Genomic DNA, 22,869 nt, shown 5'->3' with positions numbered 1-22,869 from the left:
GCACATTAATCTGATTGGACCTAGGATTGAAAAATATTTGAATGAATACATTTAGTATTAACAACAAACCCATTTAGCTTATTTACTAAGACTGTCTAAAAGTTAGACTCGTGCTGGATGGTAAATCTGTCTAATTTCGAGCCTGTCCAGTCTAAGTTTATTAAGTCCATTAGGCTGCCTGCAGACGGCAAGGTCAGATCCCACTGCGAGAATTCTCGCAGCAGGACCCGACCCGAGCCCCTGCAGGGACCAGTGCGGCGCTCACCTCTCTCACGGCTCTGGCTCTTTGATGTGCCGGCTGCCAGTCAGCCGGCGTATGCGCTGAACAGAGCCGGGGCGCTGAGAGACCCACACAGAAATAGAGCATGTCGCAATTTGTTTTCCACGTGTATTTTCACGCGGACAAATCACGGCTGTCTGCATAGGATTGCGTTTTGCAATGCAATCCTATACAGGCGTCCTGGGGTGGAAATCCCGCCGCAGAATTTCCGCCCGTGTGCAGGGGGCCTTTGTTGGCTCAGTTTATTCTAAAAATTGTGCCAACATTTTTGCAGCAATTTGCTGAAATTTGGCGTAACTTATGCCACGCCCCTTTTTCTATGAGGAATGTCCATTTGCAGAGAAAAAAAAAAAAAAAGCTTTAAAATGTCTAAAATACATAGGAATTTGGGTATGAGGTATGTTTGGCTGGGTTCACACAGGGCGGATTTGCCGCGGCTTTGCCGAGCGGCATTTGGCCGCGGCAAATCCGCCCGCGGCCGCTAATCTCGGGATTAGCCAGCCATGTGGACGAGATTTCTCAGAAACCTCGTCCACACGGGACGGCCAATCCGCTGTTGTAAGTCCGGCTGAAACCGTGGCTGCGGCCACCGCAGCCACGGTTTCAGAAGATGCAGCATGTCTATTTACCTTTCCTTTTTTGTTTATTTTCATCGCGGCCGCGCTCTCCTCTATGGGAGCGCCAGCCGCAACGGAAAAGCAAGCGGCCGGGCCGCTTCAAAGCCGCCTCGGTTCTCCCGGCGGAAATCTCACGGTTTTTGCTGTGGCCAAACCGCGAGATTTCCGACGGGAATCCGCCCTGTGTGAACCCGGCCTTTGATGGTTTTCTGGTGCAACTTGCATCAGACAATTATCAAATATTCAAAACTAAATAAGCTCCATTGTGTCTTATTACTGATCATAATCAATATTAGACGTCTCAGGAGCCTGTAAGCACAGACTGGTACCTTTAAAGGCATCTGTCACCTACTTGTAACCAAGATAAGCTTATGGGCTAAAAGTACGTGATCTGCTGAGTCTGAGTTTTATACTTGCCTCCCCCATCGTTCCCCGATGCTAGTGCTGTAAGCCACTGCTCAATGTATTGAGCGGTGCTACTAAATAGTCCAACCATTCTAATTTTACAATGGGCGGACTACTTGCCAACAGCCACCAAGGAATTAGTGTTTTACATGGTCCGATTGCCGGGCGAATTAATGTTTAGAGAAAGTTTTGGGCCCAATGATTGGGTAGTGTAAAAGGACCATTAAGCTCTATGCCTGGTTGCCAACCGACTTTATTATTTTTTCTAGACAACTTATGTGAAAACCACAGACAGCCATACGAGCCATACGTCTGTAGCTAGAAATCGAATATTAACAGATTAGCAACAATTACTGTAAACTGTAAAAAGATGTTAATTACAATCACAACAATCTTTACAAGGTCCTCCAGTTTCAGAGAAATCATGGGCACATCAAATATCTTTTAAACTTTGGAAAAAAAGTGCCTTAATGTTATGGACGGTTGACAACTATGCCCCACCCATAAAAGAAATAGGCGACAACTTAATTCATATGTAGTTCTATAATGTTTCTCTGCCCCCGTCTACTCTTGACCTGTCTTGAGTTTCCTCCCCTCCTAACAGCATTGGGAGTGCCTAATTAACATAAACACTTCTGTATGATTCAGCTGGTGGCCTTCGCCCGAAACCTACCGTGCCTATAGGTAAATCAGAATAACCGAAACAGCTCTATAGAGAATGTATATATTGTACAAGGCGAGTAGAATGTTCAAATATCACAATGTAACTGATTCAGAATGAATTTACATTGATTTCTTTGATATTTATTGACAATGTTTTTAGGAATCATCATAAATTTGAAATCAGTTTTCCAAATATTTTTCTATGTGGAGTGTTCAGTGCTCGTAATGTAAAGCGATCGCCTCCCACACTAATGTCTCGCTTCTTGCATGCTTATAACTAAAGGGAAGGTAGATTTTCTTATAATTTAATCATTCCCAAAGCACTTTTTGAGTTATCTGAAGCACCTCTTCTGATACAAGTACCATGCCTGGAGAAGAGCTTATGTTATGTAACAACGTTGTTAGAAACAACTCAATATCTTTCCCTGTGTAGATTTAGAAGGTGTTTAACCACTTGTTGACCACCCATAGACTATAAAAATCCTGGCGGTCCTCAAAGGACTCTACACAGATATCTTATTACTTTATGCAAAGTCTAGCTCTTGGCGCGGCCCCCTTCCGCCGCATCTGAGCTCTGTGACATCACTGTCCACAGGCAGATGACATCACATAGGGTTGCCCAAAGACCAATCGGTGTGGTCTCTGAGCATGTGTTTGTTGCGACAGCCAGTCAAAGCAACAAAGTGGTGATACTAGACAACCTAAAACAATGCATCTCTGCTGCAAGGGGAATTGATAACAGAGGGTATGCTAGGACGTGTCTGGGCAGAACTGGACTACCAACATCTCTATATCCCCAATGGCAGCTACATGTGCATTAAAAACTTGATAAGTTCTTCTGTCTTTTCATGTCATTCTGTTGTATGTCAATTCATGTATAAATAAATCAGCTTTACTTTTTGAATCCCCATCTATTGTAGCTAAGCCCCATGTATTTAAATGTAATTAAGTTGCAATACCAAAGGCTGCCAATGGACAAGGGTGGTGCTATTTCTGGAAGAAAGCAGCCATTTTTTAAAGCAGTAATCTGAACCTGGACATATATGGAATGTTCACTAGGTAGGTACAATATGTGATGGATGCAGGGCCTAGTAGGTGGGATTCATTTCTATGAGGAGCATGAAGAAGAGTGCTCGGCTGTTTCCACAACTCCAATAGAAGTAAATGGATGGAGCTATGGACATACACAGTTACTTCTCTATTCTCCACCTGAATAACATGGTAACAGCAGCTTCCACAGGTGGGTCAAGAAATCCATGTTCTCCACACTTATGCAGATTCCAAAAGGTGAAACTTGTGGATATGACATAAATGTATTTGTTTTATTTTAAGCCCTTTATAGAGAAACTTTGATCAAGGGCTTTTCCTATTCTTTGATCTAAATTTCCATTGCTTTTTGGCAACTGTAAGCTCTGAACCAACCACATTGGAACAACGACAAGCTGTGTGCCATATTAGATTTTAGGCTTATTGCAGGCAGAGTGAAGAGCTGCCAATCAGCGGGCTCTTATGGACTGACTACTCCACAGACCTTACACAGCACTGCCTTAACCTTCATTTCAGAATATCTGATCTGAGTTACACTCAATTCAGTTCTTATCCCCAATGGGGCTCATAATCAATTTCCCTTTCTCTAAGTCAATTACTATCAATATTTTCTGGGTTATAAAAAGACCTCCCCATATGTGACAATCAGAGAGCAAATATGTTCTCTGATTGATAAAGTGGATGATTACACGAATGAAACTCAATTTTACCCCTCCCTTAAAATAGGGAAAAAGGGAGGAGAATCCTAGATCTTCTCTGGTGCCAGTCCTCCCCCCCTCCATTCTGTACACACACTGAAATGGCAGTTGCAAATCAAGTATTACCGCCCCCACTTCAAACAGTTGTAGCTCTGGGTCTACCAACATGCTTTTGGCATCATTTTAAAGCCAAGAGTCTTATAGAACAAGAGGTATAGCTATCTGAAGATTATCTAGCTCTGTTCATGCAATACAAAGCTTGACCTAAACTGTAGGGGTAAGGGACATATTTTATATAGAAAAATACAAAATTATCTTATATTTTACATCTCTGACATGGAACTACAATAAAGCTATATATAAAAGCTGTATCCTCCAATTACATTCCATAGACTATCTATAATAGGGAATGGTAAACCTAGACATCCCATACTGCAACGATCAACTGTAGCCCAGCAACTGAAACTACAGCCCCCAGCATCCTCTGAGAGCCACTGCAATACTGTCTATTGAAGCTAACTGCACAGGTGCCATATTTAACTTGTGGTTGGGTTTGCACGGAGTGCTCTCTGTCCCAGTATTGCCACTCCATGTGAACCATGCCTATATCATCCATAGAGCCTTATAGCTATATCATATGAAATAAACTAAGTGCAATAGCACTAAGCTTATCAGCAGTACAAATTGCCACATATGACCTACATCGGCCATATTATTATAACACTGTATACCCCATTTAGATCACCTGCCCATGAAGAAGGCATTACACACAGTACTTACCAGTTTATGATGGCTGCTGGAAAGTGCATCTAAGATTTCATCAACAATGCGGTCGGACAAGAAAGACGCTACAGTAAGTTTAACTTCACTGTGAAGAAAGAATATAGAAAAAGCGTCTATTAGTTTTATTTTATAAGCAGGGTAACTTCATATTGGAAAGGTAAAAGAGGCTATGTTGTAATCTTGCAGAACACCGGGAGATATACATATTATCAATAAGTGTTCATAATTAATAGTCACCAATGTATTGCTTTACACTCTTCATTTATGGGCAGCATGGCACATGGGAGGATATGCTTGGTAGCATTTTACCCTGGCCACTATGCAATTAATTTAACATTGTACAGATTAGATCTTGTCAATTATAATCCATCATTAATGTTGGTTTCATTCTATACTTTGCTCCTATTAGAGCCTATGGGAATAATATCAGCCTTTAAAGGATTAGCTCCAAACACAATAAACAGAAATGAGGCACAAGGTTTCCCTTTCCTGGATGACTGATATGAAGATGAAGGTGCGGAGGATTACGAAGACACTGGCTGACACATTTAAGCTAATCTTAGACACCGCTAGGAAAAATTAAATCACAGTTAACTTAAAAGAAAACAAACAGCATTAAAATCTTGAATGAAATGTATTTAGAGAAACTAGGTCAGAAAACTGTGATAAAGTGTTGGGCTTTAAGGTCAGCCGGTATAGATTGAAGCTTTAATCAGCAGCAAAGGATCCTAAGCTTCATGTTATCATCTGAGGCAGCACTGGAGGAGACATATAAAAAACCTCGCTTCTTATTTTTGATGTGACACTTTAGGAACCATGAAATATTCATAACCATGATTTAGCCACTCACCGGAAAAAAAGGCAACCCGATACAAAGAAAAAAATTCAACCTACTTTTTAAACACCCATTGGCATTTGTGTTTAATGGGAATATTGGCGCGATGCAAAGGCAGCTGCTCATCAACACCTTCAAGCCTTTTAATTAATGTCCAGACTGACGAATGTCAAAAAAACAAAAACCTACCAAACACATATACTGTCCCAATTTTTTTTTAATAAAACTAGAAAATATATAAAATGGAGAATTAGTAAAGTATTTTATTGCTTGTCCTGGTGCCATGAAAGTATTGGACCCATGTTATCATCATGGAGTATTCCAGACATTGTTTATTGATGGCCTATCCTCAGGATAGGTTATGAATAGTTGATTGGCTGAGACCCACCGCTTGGGACCCTGACTGATCAACTTTTCTAGCGCCCACTTTCACGGGTATGGAGTCGAAGCAGATTGCTCTGACCCCTGTGTAGTTGGTGGCATTGGTAAGTCCACAGATTTAAATGAGAGCTGCGTATGCAATTACCAGCACCGGCACTACACAGGTGTCGAAGCGATCTGATTCCGTTTTATACAGTGTGTGTTTTGCCGGTGACAACAGGAGCCGGGCAGCTGATTGGTCAGTGGAAGGCCCCAGATGATCAACTATCGATGACCTGTCCTAAGGATGGCATATAAAGAAAAGCACAGTGGGATAGTGCCTTGTGCAATAACAGCAATAGGTAGATGAATAAAGAGAAACTTACCTGGCGTGAATGACCAGCCTTAGGAGAAAGGGCTGTCACCACACCTGAAGTCTTAGTAAGCGAGAAAATACGATGGGCATCCAAGAAGTAAGAGAGCAGCAGGACCAATCAAAAAAAGGGATATCCAAAACAAAGAATCTGCGCTCACAACGTACGTATTAAAGGGGATCAATTACACCAAATTTGGTAGGTGATGAAATGCAACATAGTATCGCCGAAACGCGTTGCATTTTTATTGTGTATACTTTTACTACTTATTGTTCTGTATACATTAAATATTCCTTTCATCACCTACCAAATTTGGTTTAATTGATCCCCTTTAACCCTTTCCAATCCAATTTGTATCCTGGTTTTCCTAGGGGGCTTACTCTTTTTCTGCTGTTATACAACGGCGCTATCTGCTGGCTAAAGCCAGTACTGCATGAGGTGACACGCTGGATAGGCCCCAACAGCAGAGAGGCTAGCAATATACAGTAAGAGAACCCCCGACGGATGTCTTCCAACATCGGAGCTGTACAGCCTTAAATCATAATGTCTTAAGAGGTCAGACAGTGGATTGGAAAGGGTTAATACGTATCTTGTTAGCGCGGAATTTTTGTTTTGGTTATAAAAATCTTAGTGCAAGATTTGATCAAATCCGTGTATGCCCATCCGCTACGTCAAGGCGAACCTTAATGGATACGTACCTTACTCTATAAACACATCTCTTTAGGGTACCTATCCATTAAGGTTCGCCTTGACGTGGCAGATGGGCATACACGGATTTGATCAAATTGTGCACTAAGAACCTAGCGTTTTTATGCGGTTAGTACAAAAAGCCATTATGCATTTGTTTGCAGATATCAGGTATGTATGAGTGTCTAAGCACATGTTTGTTACTATCCTAAAGATGGGACACGAATAAAATACGAATAAGACTGGTACTGTGGCTCTGGTCATTCATATGAATACCAGCAGTACCCAGCACAGCCACACCCATATGGATGTCTCAGTGGTGGGTAGTGAAGTCAAGGGGCAACGGCACTCCAAAAAGTTCCACTGGCCATTAATTTTTCAAATTAGGGGGGAGATAATCCTGTAGGTCAGATCCTCGCGAATTAAGGGGATGGGCCATGAGTGCCAAACCCCAAATGGTTGTGATTAATTGAATGGCTGTACAATCATGTTTGATTTGTACATATAACACAGTAAATAGCGGTTCATATTCCAAGTATTTTCTTTGACATAAGGTAAGTAATTAGACTTGTATTCACAGTCATTGCTTCAAATATTCAACATTCAGACTTATTTTTAGTCAACTGTCGGATTCTATTATTTCTAGACTGAACAAGATCAACCTGTGCGATGTGTTCTTCACTTGTTTGTAAGAGATTGAAGGGTAATTATCTAATGCAAGCATGATATCTTCCAATTATTTCCTTCATTCAGCTATTAAATTAAATATAGCATGGGAAGAGGAGAGATACTTAGGTTTGTGCAATAAGCCTTTTGTCTAATATGAAAATGCAGCAGACAATAGGGGATTTACACATATGACTATGAGCTATCAATTGTATTCTGGCATTTTAGTTCCAGCAATAAGCAATCTCTGCACAGTTGAGTATGCATATTACTTCACTCGAGCAGCAGAGATGTGTAACGGGCTGAGGCGATTTATCTCGGAGGGTAATAATTGGGTCAAATAGGAACAATCCATCTCATCTGAAAGCAGACCCCAGAAAACGGTCTTTACTGTAACATTTCCCAAAAATCTAATGTCTAATAATCGAGTAAAGTGTTCAATAAATATCACATTAACCCTGATCGCTACTTTTAAAAGAAACACACTGGTGATTTTTTTTCTCGTTCATAATCTAACTATTTGCCCAGTATTATATATATAACACTATAAGCTAGTGTTTCTATAGTAAGTTCCTGGAGTCCTTCTCTATAGGTGGGTCATGTGATCTCATTCTGAGCACCTGAGAATTATGTGTTCTCAAGGAGTCAGCTTTGCAGTCAGCATTATTCCTGTGTGATGAACTGATGGATTGGCATGGGAGGAGGACAGGAACTCCCAGTCCTTAATGAGTATTACACAGCTCCTGTCACACAGCTATAATGAAAGCGATCACAGCTCATTCTCCTGACTGTATACTTATGGTCCAAAGCAAGGCGTAGCTAAAGGTTCATGGGCCCAGGTGCAAAGGTTTATCTTCGGGTCCCCAAAATTCTCTTAACCCCTTAATGCAATGGCGTAACTTGAAACTCCTGGGCCCCAATGCAAAACCTGTAACAGAGCCCCCAACTATAATGCTTTATTCATAGTACTGGGTTCCTATATAGAGAAGAGGGGCCCCGGGTGCAACCGCATCCCATGTATCCCCTATAGTTATGCCAGGGGTCCAAAGCTTATTTAGATGAATATAGAAAGTAATGATAATCACATGGTCCTCCCTTCAAGCCGGATTATTTGTTTCATAAAGTACCAACTATTTTCTATTGGTGAAAGGTCTTGACTGCTGTAGCCGATTCAGCACCCGGACTCTTCTGTGAAGCCATGGAGTTATGATGGATGCAATGTGATCTAGCATTGTTTTGCTGAACTATGCAAGGTCTTCCCTGAAAGAGAAGTTGTCTGCATGGGAGCATGCGTTGTTGTAAAACCCCTATATATTGTTCAGGATTGATGGTATCTTTCAAGATGTAGAAGCTGCCCATGGTATAGGCACTAATGCAACCCCATACCATCAGAGATACAGACTTTTGAACTGTGTGCTAACAAGCTGGATGGTCCCTCTCCTCTTGAGTCCTCAGGATACAACGTAGTTTCCAAAAAGAATTTCAAATTTTGATTCATCTGACCATACAACAGTTTTTCATTTTGCCTCACTCCATTTTAAATGAGCTTTGGCCCACAGAAGATGCCAACGTTTCAGGATTGTGTTGGTATATGGCTTCTTCTTTGCATGATACAGCTTTAACTTGCATTTATGGATTGCGCAGCGAACTGTGTTCACACACAATGATTTCTGGAAGTATTTCTGAACCCATACAGTGGTTTGCATTAGGCTAACTTCACATCGGCGAACACGATATGGGGCCGTGAATCACTGCATGATATCGCGCTTGCCACCACGTGAATTCCCAGTGGACGGGAGGCATTCTTATGTCAAAACCGCCTTGCAGCATTTCGAGGATGTAGGAATCCTCCTCTGCAGCTGTCAGCTGCACCGGGGAAATCGCAGAGTTTCTCCTATTGTTTTCAAATGAGAGACCTCACATAGCATCACGTGCACCCAGCATATGGTGCGATAAAGCTGCCGGCCCTATTGAAGACAATGGGAGATGCAATGCGAGAGCACGCAGAAAGATAGAACATGCAGCAATTTGTTTCCTGCATCGCGGTGCCATGCAGGCAAACGCCGCTCATGTGTATGACCCAAATCAAAGGAATGGGGTTCATATTTGTACGAGATTTGCACTGCCGTGTGAAGGCAGTCTTACAGAATCATGCCTGTTTTTAATGCAGTGCCACTTGAGGCCCCATAAATCTCGAGCATACAATATTGACCACTGGCCTTGATGCTTGTGCACATGTATTTATTCAGATTCTCTGTATCTTTTGATGATATTAATTACTGTAGATGGTGGGATATTCAAAGTCTTCGCATTTTTATGTTGAGGAATATTTTTCGTCTGACCATCTTTGCTTCTGAAAGACTCTGCCTCTCTAACGTGCTCTTTTTATACACAGCCATGTGATTTAATAGAAAGTTTGTTTCCCCTGTCCCAAATTATTTGAGATGTGTTGCTGCCATCAATTTCTGCATTAATTTTTTTTTTCATTAAAAGGAAAAATGTCTTCCTTTCACCTTCTGATGTGTGTGCCAGGTTCTAACGTGAATAAAATATGGTAATAAGAGATTTCCAAATTATTGCATTCTTTTTTTCTTAACATTTATTTACCTTTTACACATTGTCCCATATTTTTTGGAATTGGGGTTGTACATAGGAGACATCCAAGAAGCAACAGGCAATCAGGTGAGGGGTACAGTGATGAAACAATGTGTTTTTACTATAATTGCCCTTTAACTCTTCACATCGATATGCATACCTTACCTTATTTTGTTAAGAATATCTATTCCAGATTGTTCCAGTAAGACGTTTTTTACAAAGTTGCGAGGAATTGAGATCTTTTCAGTGCTTGCTTCAATCAGATCCTGGCGGATATGAGCTTTTTTCATCACATTTGGGCATAGGTTCTCAGCTGCATCGACCATTGATTCGAGAAGTTGCTATAAATAGAGAAAATGTGCAGAGCTTGAGTCAAAGAAAAATCTGTAGATCAGCATCACTTCATTGCACTCTAAGATCATCAAATAATTAAAGGGGCACTAACTTGTCAGACAACTACTGCTCATCTACTAGCTTGTGTTAGTATGACACAATTTTTGTAACCAATCAGCGGATAGGCCGCTTATAGTAACTTTAGTGCGCTGATTTCAAATATGATATCAGGTTTTTTTTGCCACGTAAGATTTTCCAATTTTGGGGAATAATGTAATCCAATTGCCGTTGTATTGCATTTTTTGGAAATCTGCCTCTACAATTAATCCAGTCGGCTCACCATTAACCTTGCTTAATAAAAAGGATAACAAAAGTAATTGCTCAACTATTTTGCAATCACTGTTACACACCGCGTGCTGACTGATCACTGTATGGGTAGGTTTATGTAACATATAGGGTATGTTTCCACGTGGCCTAAACACTGCGGGTCATCCACTAGTAAGTTGTAATTAATGTACTGTGTTTTTACAGGTTATTGGTTAGACTATATAAGAGAATCAAAATCATAAAACAAAAATACATGTTTGGTATCGCTGCGTCTGTGAAAGTCCAATCTGTCAAAGTAATGCATTATTTACCCCACATGGTGAACGTCGGCTGAAAAAAAAAATTAAGAACACCGGAAATGTGATTTTTGGTCATTCTGTCTCGACGAAAAAATGCAATAAAAAGTGATCAAAAAGTCGTATGTATTCCAAGATGATACCAAAGCAAACTACAGGACATCCCGCAAGAAATGAGCTCTTGCACAACTACATGGGCAGAAAAATAAAAAAGTTATAACTTTCAAACAGAAAAAAAACAAAACCTAGGTATTGCTGCACTCACAATGACCCAAACAATTAAAATATGTACTTATTTATACCACATGATAAATGATGTAAAAAGAAAATGAAAAATAAAAAGTCAGAATTGCTATTTTTCACTTGTTCACCTTGTGAAAATTGCAATTAAAGGAATAAAAAAGTTGCATGTACCCCAAAATAGTGTCAATGAAAAGTACAACTCTTCTTGCAAAACACAAGGCCTGACAAAGCTCCATGGATGGGGGAATAAAAAAGTTGTGGGTCTTTGAATTCAATTTTTATTTCTGAAAGTGTTATTACTCTGTAAAAGTAGCAAAAAATGTAAAAAAAAAACAACATAAATTTGGTATTGCTGTAATCATATTGACACGTAGGATTAAGGGAAAAAGGTCAAATATGCTGCATAGTGAATACCATAAAAGCAACTATTTAATAATTACTGCTCCTACATTCCAAAACGGGATATAAAAAGTAAAAAAAAGTCATCTGTAGGCCAAAATTGTACAAATAAAAAAACATAGGCTCTCCCACAAAAAATAAGTTATTATACACCTCTTTTGATGAAAAAGTAAAAATATTCTGGATCTTGTAATGCAGCGACAGAGAAACTATTTTATTTTCTAAGTGTTTGTAATGTGCAAAAGTAGTAACACAAACTATATAAACTTGGTATCACTGTTATCACACTTAGGGCTTATTCAGACGACCGTATATCGGGCAGGTATTCACACCGGCCGATATACGGCATCTCTCTCTGCAGGGGGAGGAGGCTGGAAGAGCCGGGAGCAGTGCTCTGAGCTCCCGCCCCCTCTCTGCCTCCTCTCCACCCCCTCTGCGCCCCTCTGCACTATTTGCAATGAGAGGAGGCGGACGGGGGTGGGGATAAGTTCCAGGAATTGTGTTCGCCCCGTCCCACATCTCCTCATTGCAAATAGTGCAGAGGGGCAGAGAGGGGGTGGAGAGGAGGCAGAGAGGGGGCGGGAGCTCAGAGCACTGCTCCTGGCTCTTCCAGGCTCCTCCCCCTGCAGAGAGGGACGCCGTATATCGGCCGGCGTGAATATGCGGCCGATATATGGTCGTCTGAACAAGCCCTGATCCAGAGAATAAACTTACCATGACTTTTTTGGTGCCAATAAAATAAAAACAAAAAAACTACTGTGGAATTTCAGGGTTTTTTTCTTTACACCCCCCCACCCAAAAAAAATAATTAAAGTTTTATAGCACACTATATGTACCCCAAAGTGGTGCCATTAAAAAATACAACTCGTCCCGCAATAAGCGAGCCCACGTATAGCTATATTGATGAAAAAAGTTATGGGACCTTCAAAAGGACGATGAAAAAAACGATATCCTTCCTCTCGAAGGTCCAAATGCTTTTAAAGCTCATTTTATACCCAATATATAGTAGGGGGAAAAAAAGCATAAATGCGTGTGTCTAATTTAATGTATACTGGTGTCTGAAATAGATAAGGGATGTTATTTTCAGCCTTCGGCTGCATACACTCTTAGGGAAGGTGATGAGGAGTGAATAATGCATATCTTTAATGGCAACAGAATGGAAGTCATATCAGATCTGTATCCTACAATCATCCGCCTCAGATATACCGTAAGAACGTGTTGCAGAAGAGATGACATTACTGCACCGGAAGAGATGCAAAGCAGCATCTAGTTTACAGTCTGCTCATGCATCTCGTAAGTGAGACAACACTGTCCTGTATATGGCTTCAGGATGACTTGAATCACAACAGGGTCTTGGAGGAAGACGGTCTAAGATTATTATTTTTTCAAAATAATTGAAATCTCGTTTTTTTCCTTTGATATGAGAAACAGGCTATTTGCATTGCTGGTAAGAGGATCCTCTCCAAGAATCCCCTGGAGGGCAGTAAAGGTCAGGACTACGTGCCATGAATGCACAATTTTCCAAATTACACATTCCAAAATCAATTACTGAAGACAAAATTTATAGTCACTGCAAGTAGGTCAACCCCTTGTGGTCGCGCTCATATTATGAACTGTGAAGGCTCGGTTCTTGGCGTAGGTGGTGTAAAACTGGAATTTTTTTTCTTAATATGGATGGCCCATCAAAAATGAAAAAAAAAAAAGTCTATCAACCTGACGAAGGTGACAAAAAAACAGGCTCAGGTGATGAAGGGGTGAGCTCACATTGCCCAGCCATGTCCATTCCAGGTAGCCTGTTCCTCCACGGACATCTCATGCTCCATGACATGCTATTTGAATGATGATGTTATTTATAGTATTGTTTTGGCATTAGTGCGCTTTTATATCTATTTTGGCGCATTCAGTCTGTATTTTCTGTCCGTATTTTTTACTGACTGAATACAGAAGGCACAGGGAACCGCTGAATTAAATTTCTGCATTCAGATGTGCGTTTTTTTCTCTTATTCGCATGCCAAAATCAGATGCATGAAAAAAAAAAATAAAACGAAAAAAAAACACAGGGAACATGCATTAGCATTTGTGGTCACCGTTTTCATTGTGCACACCCCTTTTCTCTGGATTGTGACCTCACGCTCTTTAGTTCTTGCGCGCTTGAAAAAAAGAGGACATACAGATGCAACACAGACTCAAAAAAATATACATATGTGCCAAAAATGCTCATATATGCACAGTGAAAACAATTCATTTTTCAAGGGCCAAAATTGCATGAGCCCTAAGTGGTCAGGGTTTCATGATTTCATCCTGGGTAGAAATATTCTGAAATCTTGTTATGTCTGGACTATGTTTTGGGTATTAACCCTTTCCAATTCAATTTGTATCCTAGTTTTCCTAGGGGGCTTACTCTTTTCTGCCATTATACAACGGCGCTATCTGCTGGCTAAAGCCAGTACTGCATGAGGTGACACGTTGGATAGGCTCCGACAGCAGAGAGGTTGGCAATATACAGTAAGAGAACCCCGACGGACGTCTTCCAACATTGAAGCTGTACAGCCTTAAATCATAATGTCTTTAGATGTCAGACAGTGGATTGGAAAGGGTTAAGGGTGCCCTTTTAAAAAAAAAAAAAAAAATTTTTTTTAGGTGTTCACGATTTGGTACATATGTTACAAGTAAAATAAAATGAATGATGAACATTTAGTTTCGCACCATCCAACAATTACCTGAAGGATAATCGTTACTTATTAAAGGACCCCAAGAATGCAGTGTCCCTATACGATAGGTGGAGGCTGCGGAAGACGTGTGGGTGCTAAAGATTTCAAAAAACCCTTATGCAAAAATGATTGTCAGCCAGAAATAGATTCATGTAAGCTTTAAAAAAATGCTCCCCAAATGTTTCCATAGTTCTTAAAAGTAATAAACTATAAAAATTCAGGTCTTTAAGAAAAAAAAACTTTTAAGTCTATAATAAAAACCTGATATAAATATGAAATATAGCAAAATTTAAAATTAATGAATACGGTAAGTAAAAGTGGGCGTTCCCTAGGAAGCACAGGACCAAAACATAGACCCTCTGTGATGTATTTGGTCTGTTCTCAGCCTTTAGCGATTCAGAACTCTATTGTGTACAGAAATATATAACTCATCTTTTCTAAGGTTTGTTGGTCAGAGGCAGAGAAGGTTAATATTACCATAAGGCTGGCTCACATGGCCATAAGCGTAAAACTCAGCAGGGCTCCCGTGGCGTTTTACACCTGTGAACCGGGCCGTGACCCCGCTTACGGCCACGTATGGTGGCAAAATTGTACTGTGCCTGACTGTGTACTCATGCAGACGGTCATGCGTAGTAGAACTTTTTTTTTCATTTCCTGCTAAGTCGCTTAGCGATGACTTGTATACCCGTAGCTCATATGCAATTGCATTGCATATGGGCTGCATGTATATACGTAATGTAATTGCATATAGGCTGCGTGTATATACGTGACAATAGAGAATAATGGGCTCTATTTCGCGTATATATGCAGTAAAATAGAACATTTGCAGATTACGCAATTACGGCACGCTAACATAAGCAATGTCATTGATTGTCTGCGAGCTACAGCGTATCACACGGGCTTACAGAGCCTGCGTAATACGCAATTCCCATATGGTCTTATGAGCCTGACCTAACTAATGGAAAAAAAAGTCTTGGAGCAGATCTCATTTGGGATATCCCTCCGCAACTTTGCGGATCGATGCAGTATAATTCTAGGAGGTGACCTTAATCTGGTCATGGACCCTGAGGGTGATTCTTCATCAGGTAAGTCTCCCATCTCCTGCACAGCATTATGCTCTCTCAAAATAGAATTGGAGGTTACAGTTTGTAGACATGTGGCATATTCTACACCCGGGTGTCAGGGACTTCAGTTTTCACTCCACTGCACATAACAGTTACACTCGTATAGACCATCTCCTATTATCCCATAAATTGCTGAGCCTCAAGTCAATTTTCTCCATAGGCCCATTTATATAGTCGGACCACGTTCCGATTTATGGGGAACTCACTAAAACTGGCAGGAAGCCTAAAATAAATCTCTAGAGACTAAATGAAAATCTCCTCAATGATTCTCTGTGTGTTGGCGACACCAAATGGGCGATATCAGATTTTGAGGAATCTCACAAGGACGTTAATACGGGTTTCCCCTTAAATGCATCCTAAGGAGCATTTTTATTTACCATGGGGCTTCCATTAAGAAAGCCAGATCTCTTGAACTGAGCAACCTCCTTAAAGAGCTCCATATTAAAGAAACTTCAAACAAAAGGCATCCTTTGGATACAACAAAGGCCGAAATTTCCACAATACGGCAACAAATTCTATCGAACTTAGATCAGAGGTCTTTGGGGTTCAGAGATAGGATGCGCAGAAGTGCTCCTAAACATGGGGACAATTACGAGAGGTGGCTAGGACCCTATAACCCAGAGTTCCTATGACTCACATCCCTAAGGGCTAATGCCCATGGACGCATTTATGTAGCGTTCCCCGCGCCGTAAATCTGCGGTGGAATAACGCAGCTATTAGGTTCTATTGAACCTAATGGCTCAGTCCTCACATGCAAGATTCTGCTGCGGGAGAAAAAAAAAATAAAATCGCAGCATGTTCTATTTTACCGCGTTTTTCCACGGCGGGAGGTCTCCATTAATATAGTATTAATGGAGACCACGTAAAGACGCAGTAAAAAGCGCGTTTTTCCACGATAGCCAGTGGGGACTTTTTTATTTATCCCCGCGATGTAAAACCGTGGGCGTATCCCGCTCCATCCGTGGGCATGAGCCCTTAGATTCAGTCGCATAGGGGAGGTGGAGTTGTTAATTCTACTTCGGAGATTCTGAAAGAGTTCCACTCTTATTACAATAATCTTTATAACATTACACAGAACTCCTCGACAAGTGGAGATTCTTAGGAAGTTAGGAGAAGTGAATATGTTAATAGTTATGCCCTCAACCCGATAGACATAGGTGTCCCAGAGTTTAGAAGCAAATAAGGGAGATGGAACAATACCTCCACAGTGCCACCTATTGGAAGGCAGCATTCCTTCAAGCCAAAGTTAGACTCTATATACAAGCCTTGTAACAATGACTGGGAATTAAATGCAAAGCCAGACTCCATGTACAGACAGCTGTTTCAGGGTATTTGTCCTTCATCAGTGCACAGTAGGAGTCTGGCTTTGCTAGTGAGAAGCCTGGGACGGGAGAGAGGGCAGAGACACAATAATAAAATCCATGTCCTTGGTGTCGAGAGCCCGAGGTGCCGGAACCCCACTCTGTCTCATGACAGTTGACGCAAAAAAAGCCTTTGACAGAGTAAGGTGCACGTTTTTGAAGGCGACTCTGTTGAGGGTTGGGCTGGAGTCCCGCATGAGAGCTTGGATAGTGACCTTGTACAACAATCCGGTGGTGGGTCTTACAGACTAAGTTTTTGCTGATGACCTCCTCCTTTACCCATCTTTCCCCAGCATGGGTATACCTGAATAGCTACAGGAATTCAACAGATTTAGTGATGTAAGCAATTTTAAAATCAATCTAGAAAAAACTGAAATCCTGAATGTCACCTTGCCACAAGCCGAGGCGTTGCTCCTACAGAAACAGTTTCCATTTAGATGGAAATATACCGCCATTAAATACCTAGGTATTCAATTTCCAGCTGATCCCTCCCTCACTTATTCGTTAAACTTCAAAACCCTTTTTATCTAGTCTTGAGAGAGATTTAAACAATCCACTTTTCTTGTCTTGGTGCAGAAGAATAAATTCTGTTAAATTGTACCTGCCAAAGTTTTTGTATATATGTCAGGCACTCCCTATACGTCTACCCAGGCTCTTCTTGATGCGCATTCACGCTCTAATAACTAGGTATGTTTGGGGAAGGCCATAGGCCCAGATTGAAATATAATATCCTCACAAGGGCAAAAGAATCTGTGGGTCTCAGTCTTCCGGATTTCTCTTTATACTACAGGGCCAATATAGCAAACTGCATTTTGAATCTTCTTAAACACTGTGAGTCCGTAATCGAATAGGATACGGACCCCAGGTTGTCGCAGGGGGTGTTTTTGATTCCAGGTAGTTTGCTCAGGGAAGTTCCTAATTTATCTCCTCTGTTTTCTTAACTAGTGGTCACATTGTTGGGTTTTGCCACGAAGAGCTCATTAGTCTCCATCCCTTGTCCTTTTACTCTATTGTTGGCCAATCCACAATTTAAAGCCTTTGTAAACAGCATGTCACTATTATTTACCCCAACAAATCCTTCTTCACGGGTGAAAGACGTGATCGTCACGTTGGGGTTGAGACCCCTGGCAGCGCTCTTTGTCGAGACTCATGCCCCTCCTGGAGCGTGGATGAAATATTTTCAGCTGAGGGGTTCCTTGGTCTTCCTGACACCTGGGGTAGTTCTAATTACTAAAACATGCACTCCTTTTGAGAAAATCTGCACCGCCATAGACTCTCCCAGTCACCTAATCTCAATTTTGTTCAAGATGCTGCTGTGCAGGGACATGGGAGAAAGTCCTCCGGGGTTTGTGCAGGCCTGGAAGAAGGAGATGGGAAGGCTTTCCAACGCGTACTGGCAGAAAGGCTTTATACTAACACATAAGGGAACTTTCCTCTCCAGATACCAGGAACTCTATTACAAAATTCTGTCACACTGGTACAGAACTCAGGCCTCTCCTTGTGCTAGAGATGCTCTAGAGGCCTATGCAATATGTTTCATATTTGGTAGGAATGCCCTCCAGTATTGGCTCTTTGGTCAGACGTTGAGGGTCTTTACAATGACATATGTGGCCTATCCATGGTTCTCTTATTCGAGGTGGCTCTGTTATCTATGTATCCGGGATCCATTTCCAGTGTTAAGAAGGAGCTCTTAAGGGTTTTTGTCCAGGCTGTCAGACTAATAATTCCCAGATTCTGGAAATCTAGTCTAGCCCCAACTAGAATCCATTGGGTAGAAGCAATCAATACCCTTGTGCGTTACGAGGAGATGAGAGCGGATGAGGAGATGGATATTGCGGGATTCTACACTTTATGGCAGCCTTGGTTAGATTTCAGGTCATCCCTAAACTTGGTTAGTGGGTGTCTTCGGAGTTGGCCACGTCTTAGAATCCCCACCTTCTCCTTCTCACTATGGGGGTCTGGTGACCACATGACCACTTTCCCAACTTTTCTTATTTCTTCTAACCTCGTCCCTATCAGGAACGGCTTTCACTATAGTCATCCTCCTGAGCCATCTCTTCCTTTTGCCCCACCCTCCTCCTTTCCCTCATCCCAAGTTTTGCGGTTTCTTTTATAGGATTAGATGTAACCCTGTTTAATTATTTCATTTTCAGAAAATAACTGTTAGAGGAATCGTTCTGGAATGCTCACTAAGCTTGTTCAGCTGTACTTATATTCTGATACTGTTATTTTTGGTTCATAACTAGAGATGAGCGAACGTACTCGTTTAGGGCGATTTCGCACTGGAGTACCGCTTTTTTCGAGTAACTGACTACTCGGGTGAAAAGATTCAGGGAGCGCCGGGGGTGAGCGGGGGGTTGCAGAGGGGAGTGGGGGGGGGGGGGGAAGAGAGCTCCTCCCTGTTCCCCACTGCTATCCGCCACTGCTGCACCACACCGCCCCCCGCCCCCCTGGCGCCCCCCGAATCTTTTCGCCCGAGTAGTCAGTTACTCGAAAAAAGCGGTGCTCGAGTCCGAAATCGCCCTAAACGAGTACGTTCGCTCATCTCTAATCTTAACCTTTCTTCTTGCATAACAATATACAGTACCCATGTCATCATTGCTTTGCTTCAATAAAAGTTTTCTGAACAAAAAAAAAAGTCTCATAATTGCTGAATTATATTTTCGCTTTGGTAGCTTTCATTTACTCATGCAAGAACGCAATATAATTTCTCATAAACTGAATATAGATTTAGTTTTGCCCTATAGCATTAACATATTTGTTTTGTTTTAAGCCTGGGCAAATTAAATTAACAGCATTTTAATGTGGCTTCTAATTTGCATTAACATTGTGTGATTTCATTGAAATGCTAAGTTGCTCATAAGGTAAGAGAAGCATTTCACCTTGCCCGCTGAGCAGTGAAATAATTAATGTTGCTCAGACACAAGACAGGCTTTTTGGCATTTAACACATCAATGCTGATTAACCCTGGGTCTTAGTGCCATGGCCCCATACTTCATGCCGCTGTGCTACCTTGGTATAAGATACCTTATGTAACGCATTGCTAGAATTATACTGTGCATCCACGTGCGAAACGTTACGGTGGAATTTCACATTCACTACACTAAAGCTATTTTTGTAATCTGCATTCTATGTACTAAGACAGATTACTGCCTGCCAACTTGTTCATCATACATCAAAGAGCCGAGACAGAGTGGTGGGCGTGCAAGACAAAAAAACTATAAACAGAAACGAGGTTTCTGGGGGGCTATGTGATAAATATATGATAGTAAAGGAATGAAAGCAGGGGTCTAAACTAGAAAAAGGTGGGCTTCATAGCAAAATCTTCATTGTGGACCCCCTTGAGCATGAACATTTAGGCCACCTGCACACAACCGGGCTTGCATTGCGGAATCCGCAGTGGGCATCCGCCTCCGGGTTCCGCAGCAAATGCCGTCCCATAGCATGCTATGCAAAAGTGATTCTTCCTTCACATTCGCGAAAACTAATTGCGGTTTCCGTTCGCAGAGGGAAAATCTCAGCATGCTCCATTTTCGCGCGGATTCCGCAAAGTCAATGGAAGCCATTCGATCGGCAGCCCTTTCATATTTGACACTGCTGAAAGGCATGCGTGAATCCAACCCACCAGTGTGCAGGCGTCATTTGGATATGTTCGCATGGTGGATTTTTGCTGTGGCTTGGGTGTGGAATCCATGCAGATTCTGCATTTAATCTATATAATTGAAGTGTCCCTTTCATTTGAATGGGAATCCACTCAGTAGTCTATATTGCAAGATTTTTTTCCACAGATCAGAAATCCGTGTGCAGAAAAAGGAGGAAATTCCATATCACATCTTGACACGGATTCTACCCAGAATCTACCAGCGTTTTTGGTGGCGTAATGCGCCACACAGCTCTGCTACATGCTCGTCACACACAAATAGCTCTGCTACATGCACGTCACACACAACTCTGCTACATGCACGTCACACACAGAACTCTGCAACATGCACGTCACACACACACACAACTCTGCTACATGCACCTCACACACACAACTCTGCTACATACATTCTTCATCCCATAGATCAGAACAGGGATCACAAGCGACATAGCACTCGGGATGAAGGACCTGTGATGATGTCACCATCATGCTCCACGCCCTGATCACATGACAGTTATGTCATCACAGGTCCTACATCCCGAGTGAGTTACATGCTCTGACACAATCACATAACGGTGATGTCATCACAGGTCTTTTATCCCTGTGCTGATTACGGGCGGATTACATCCCCTACAAACCCCCTGCGGCCTTAGTTGTTATGGAATATACCTAGCAGGACAGCAATTCCTTTGGATTTTCTCAACTGCAAAAAAATGAATGTGATTGGTACCTTGAAAAGGCTAAATCCAATTACAGGCACAGAACATTTGCCACATGTAAATGCACCCTAAGGGCCAATGCAAATTGTAAGATTCGGAGGTGCTCATATCAGACAGCACGTGGACACCCACCCGAGTGTTGTCCGATCCCTGCTGGCAGTGGGCATTACATGTCCGATTTTGGTCTATGATAAGGACTAGAGATGAGCAAACGTGCTTGTTTAGAGCAATTACTCGAACGAGTATCGCTTTTTTCGAGTAACTGCCTAAACGGGCGAAAAGGTGAAAGCGGGGGAGAGAGAGAGAGCTCCCCCCTGTTTAGTAATGTGCAGTACCGTAATGTGCAGCAGAAGGCTCTTCACATATAAGACAAGTGTATTGATGTCATTAGGCCTATTAGTTTGCCTTAAAGGGCAAAAGTTTTAGAAAAGTTTTTTTTATTGGTTTTAGTTTTTTTCCCAAAGACATCAAAGCAAAAATTCCCTTGCAAAAAAAAAAATAAAAAATCTAATCAAAATAGTATGTAATAAGAAAAACAAAAGCACATGCAAAAACAAACCAGCAATGTGTAGAAGTGAATTTCATATGTGCATTCCCATTCACTGAGGCTGTACAGAAGGCAGCAACGCAACCAGCAGAGAACCCTGTGTGCTTGCAGGGCACAAGTGCAATTCTCTGTTCCTTTAACGTTATCCCCAGTACCTACATTAGGTTAACGCCTGTTAGTCTACACTTCTATTACACTTTACCAATTCATAACCGGCCGCCTGCACTCAACAAAAAGCCCAATCGCCAGGGCTCCAATTGTCATAACCTGTGCCGTTCAGAGGATGAAAAGACTTTTAACAGAGTCCAAAAACATAAGTAGGAAAAGATTGCCCCATGCAGAATGCGATACGCCGGGCTTTTGAAGCCGTACTTGGTTACAGGATTCATGCTGAATGAATACTCTTTTGACGCTATAGTTACACTACGGATTTAAAATTAGCATATTTCCAAAAGTAAAACATGTAACCTCTAACATGACACAATATTACAACAAGAGCATTAAACATGAATTGGAAGGGTGTGTGAACTAGGAATAAATAAGTCATGAAAGGATCTTGAACACTAATAAGCAATTCATGAAGGGACCTGCAACATTCACAGCCAATCCATTGAAAAGTCAGGATCCTTCATCTCAATAGGAATTATTTATGGAGAGGATACAATTCAATTGCCTCCGCATTAATGTCATTAGGCTTCCTATAGACAAGCCCATGCTGGTTTGGATGCTCTTCAGGCAGACAATTAGAATATATAGTGAGATTATCGCACAATGATGGTATCACCCACTTATCACTTCTATACATTTGTTTGGCGTAATGGATAGAGTGGTGACTATTGCTTCAATGAATGCTCAACACATCTGCAGCACAACCTTTCTGCTGGTCCTTAGTTGTGTTGGCACATCTATCCAAAGCTCATATACTGTGTATTTTTATGATCAGAATTTGTGTGAACAGTATATACAGTATTTTGCATTATACAACTTCTGCTTCCTTTATTTTATCATTGAGATGTAAGATATTATGAATATTAGATCACTGGAACCAAGTCTTCTAGACACGGATCACGTTGCTTGTACTGCAGTACTAGACTAGCAGATTCCCTAGGACCTCAATAACAGGGTCCTACTGAATTCTGATTTATCAATTCTCATT

The 22,869-nt window shown here is 41.5% G+C and overlaps 1 protein-coding gene across 3 annotated transcripts in view; it reads right to left on the bottom strand.

The window, feature by feature from the left end:
• Positions 1-22,869, bottom strand: part of CARMIL1 (capping protein regulator and myosin 1 linker 1) — a 267,172-nt gene that overhangs the window by 63,178 nt on the left and 181,125 nt on the right. For all 3 annotated transcript variants that reach the window (XM_066579442.1, XM_066579441.1, XM_066579443.1), the window contains 2 exons: positions 10,176-10,351; positions 4,491-4,578 (listed from right to left, as the gene is read on the bottom strand). In XM_066579442.1, coding sequence (XP_066435539.1) covers positions 4,491-4,578; positions 10,176-10,351 — 264 coding nt within the window. The remainder of the gene's footprint in view (positions 1-4,490; positions 4,579-10,175; positions 10,352-22,869) is intronic.

This window comes from Eleutherodactylus coqui, chromosome 9 (assembly GCF_035609145.1).
Source record: "Eleutherodactylus coqui strain aEleCoq1 chromosome 9, aEleCoq1.hap1, whole genome shotgun sequence".
Taxonomy (NCBI): Eukaryota; Metazoa; Chordata; class Amphibia; order Anura; family Eleutherodactylidae; genus Eleutherodactylus; species Eleutherodactylus coqui.
This window is presented reverse-complemented; position numbering and strand designations above follow the sequence as displayed.